This window comes from Propithecus coquereli, unplaced genomic scaffold (genome assembly GCF_000956105.1).
Source record: "Propithecus coquereli isolate 6110/MARCELLA unplaced genomic scaffold, Pcoq_1.0 Scaffold663, whole genome shotgun sequence".
In the NCBI taxonomy this organism is placed as follows: domain Eukaryota; kingdom Metazoa; phylum Chordata; class Mammalia; order Primates; family Indriidae; genus Propithecus; species Propithecus coquereli.
In genome coordinates this window covers 470,515-472,363 of record NW_012152652.1, presented here as the reverse complement: position 1 = coordinate 472,363, position 1,849 = coordinate 470,515, and the positions used below count along the sequence as shown (strand labels likewise).

At 52.3% G+C, this 1,849-nt stretch overlaps 1 protein-coding gene across 1 annotated transcript in view; it reads right to left on the bottom strand.

Annotated features, from left to right (window-relative positions):
- LOC105823253 (small G protein signaling modulator 1-like) overlaps window positions 1-335 on the bottom strand; it is a 71,192-nt gene extending 70,857 nt beyond the window's left edge. Inside the window, exon 1 of the mRNA XM_012660386.1 lies at window positions 133-335. Coding sequence (XP_012515840.1) covers window positions 133-335 — 203 coding nt within the window. The remainder of the gene's footprint in view (window positions 1-132) is intronic.
- Between the last annotated feature and the right edge of the window lie 1,514 nt (window positions 336-1,849).

The following is a 1,849-nucleotide window of genomic DNA, read 5'->3' as shown; positions in this document are numbered from 1 at the left end:
TGAGGAGCAGAAAGGAGAGGAAGGAGAGTGCTGGGGGAAGGGAGGGAGGGTGTGGGCTCCCCCTGAGCCTGGGAGAAGTGTGGACTATCTTCCGGGGAGCTGCCCAGCCTGCACCCCACACTCCACACTCACGCGCTCTCGATCAGCTGCTGCAGGTCCTGCACCTTGTGGCTCAGATCCTCAGCCAGTGGGAAGCTCTTGCCCACTTTCATGAACAGAGCCGCGATCTTACTGCTCCGCAGGAAGCCAGCCGCCCGCCGCCGAAGCCCGTGCAGGACGCAGGCCTCCACAGCCTCTGCGGAGACACAGTGGTCAGCGGGCCCTGCCCTGCCCATGCTCCCTGGCACCCAGCATGGCCAGGAGCTGCAGTCAGACAGAGACCACTTGGAGAGCCGGAGTGCCCAGAATCGCAGAATTTGGGACAGCATCAGGGGAAAAACGTGGGTGACACCCCCTTCCACATCCTCCAAAGTGGGCAGGACAGCTTAGAGGTCAGACCATCTCTGCCACTAGCCAGCTGTGTGGCTGTGGGCAGTCACTTCCCCCCTCTGTGTCTCAGCTTCCTTATCTGTAAAATGGGGATAGTGTGAACATTAGCCTCACAAGGTTGCTGGTAGGATGAGGTGGAAAAAAATGCACAAACAGTACTTAGCAAAGAGGCTGGGGCAGAGCGAGTGCTTTCAGAGTGTTGGCCACTAACCCCGCCGAAGAGGGCGGGGAGTCTGGACCACACGCCTTTTGAGCTATGTCTGGATTAAAGAATCACATCATCATCATCATCATTTATATTTCGATTACAGTAATGGCTAACATTTACAAATCTCATGCAATCTGTGCCATGGCATGGGAAGAAAGGAGAACTATCCTCATTTTTCAGATGTGGACACTGAGGCTCAGAGAGGTGAAATGAATTGCCCAGGGCCACCCAGCAAATAAGCGATGAAGCCGGGATTCAAACCCAGGTCTGAGTCTAAGGTGTGCCATAACAACTGTGTTTCCACAAGGACCTCTGAAGGGAGCATTTAGTACACACTGTCCCACTTCTGTCTTTCCCCTGGAGGCCCTGCCCAGTTCTCCTCAAAGCAGGAGGTCTAGGTTGTACCCTGGGCTCTACCACTAACTTGCTGTGTGACCTCAGGCAAATCACTTGCCCTCTCTGGGCCTCAGTGCTCCCTTCTGGGAAAATGGCCCTGTGCAGGCCATTCTGATGACTGCTATCTTCCTCCTGGTAATTGCAGCTGCTCTCTTTATCTTCTTACCTTCTGGCTTACACAGAAGACTAGGTGCTCACGCCGGTATACAACAGGTGCATAATCAATGTTTATTGAAAGAGTATATAATAAGAGCTACTCCTTATTGGGCATCAACTGGGTGTCAGATAACTGTTACAATTTACCTTCCCTAATTCTTGGGACAAAAACTACAGAGCTCTACAGAGTAAACCAGCACTCTCAGGGGTCTGAGCAATACTGAGACGTTTTGTTTCATCGCTTGTCTTGAAGAATCATGATCGACGTCAGCCTTTGGTAGAAAACTTATCTGAGCAAATGTTTTCTTGTCCCCATAATTGTGGCTAATAGAGCAGTGACATTATATCCCTGTTTGTCAAGGGAGGAAGCAGAGGCCCAGAGAGGTAGCGCAACCTGCCTAGAGTCACACAGCTGGTGAAGAGTGGAGTCAGTGCATGGACCCAGGTTTGTCTGACTCCAGGATCTGAGCTTCTTCCACAACATGTCATTAAGCCCACACGGTCTCGGAGCACTTGCCCACCTCTCTCCCTTTTGCAGGGACCTGCCTCCTTCTTTCTTCTGCTCCCCTGCAGCAGGACATAGTGATGCTGAGAACCTGC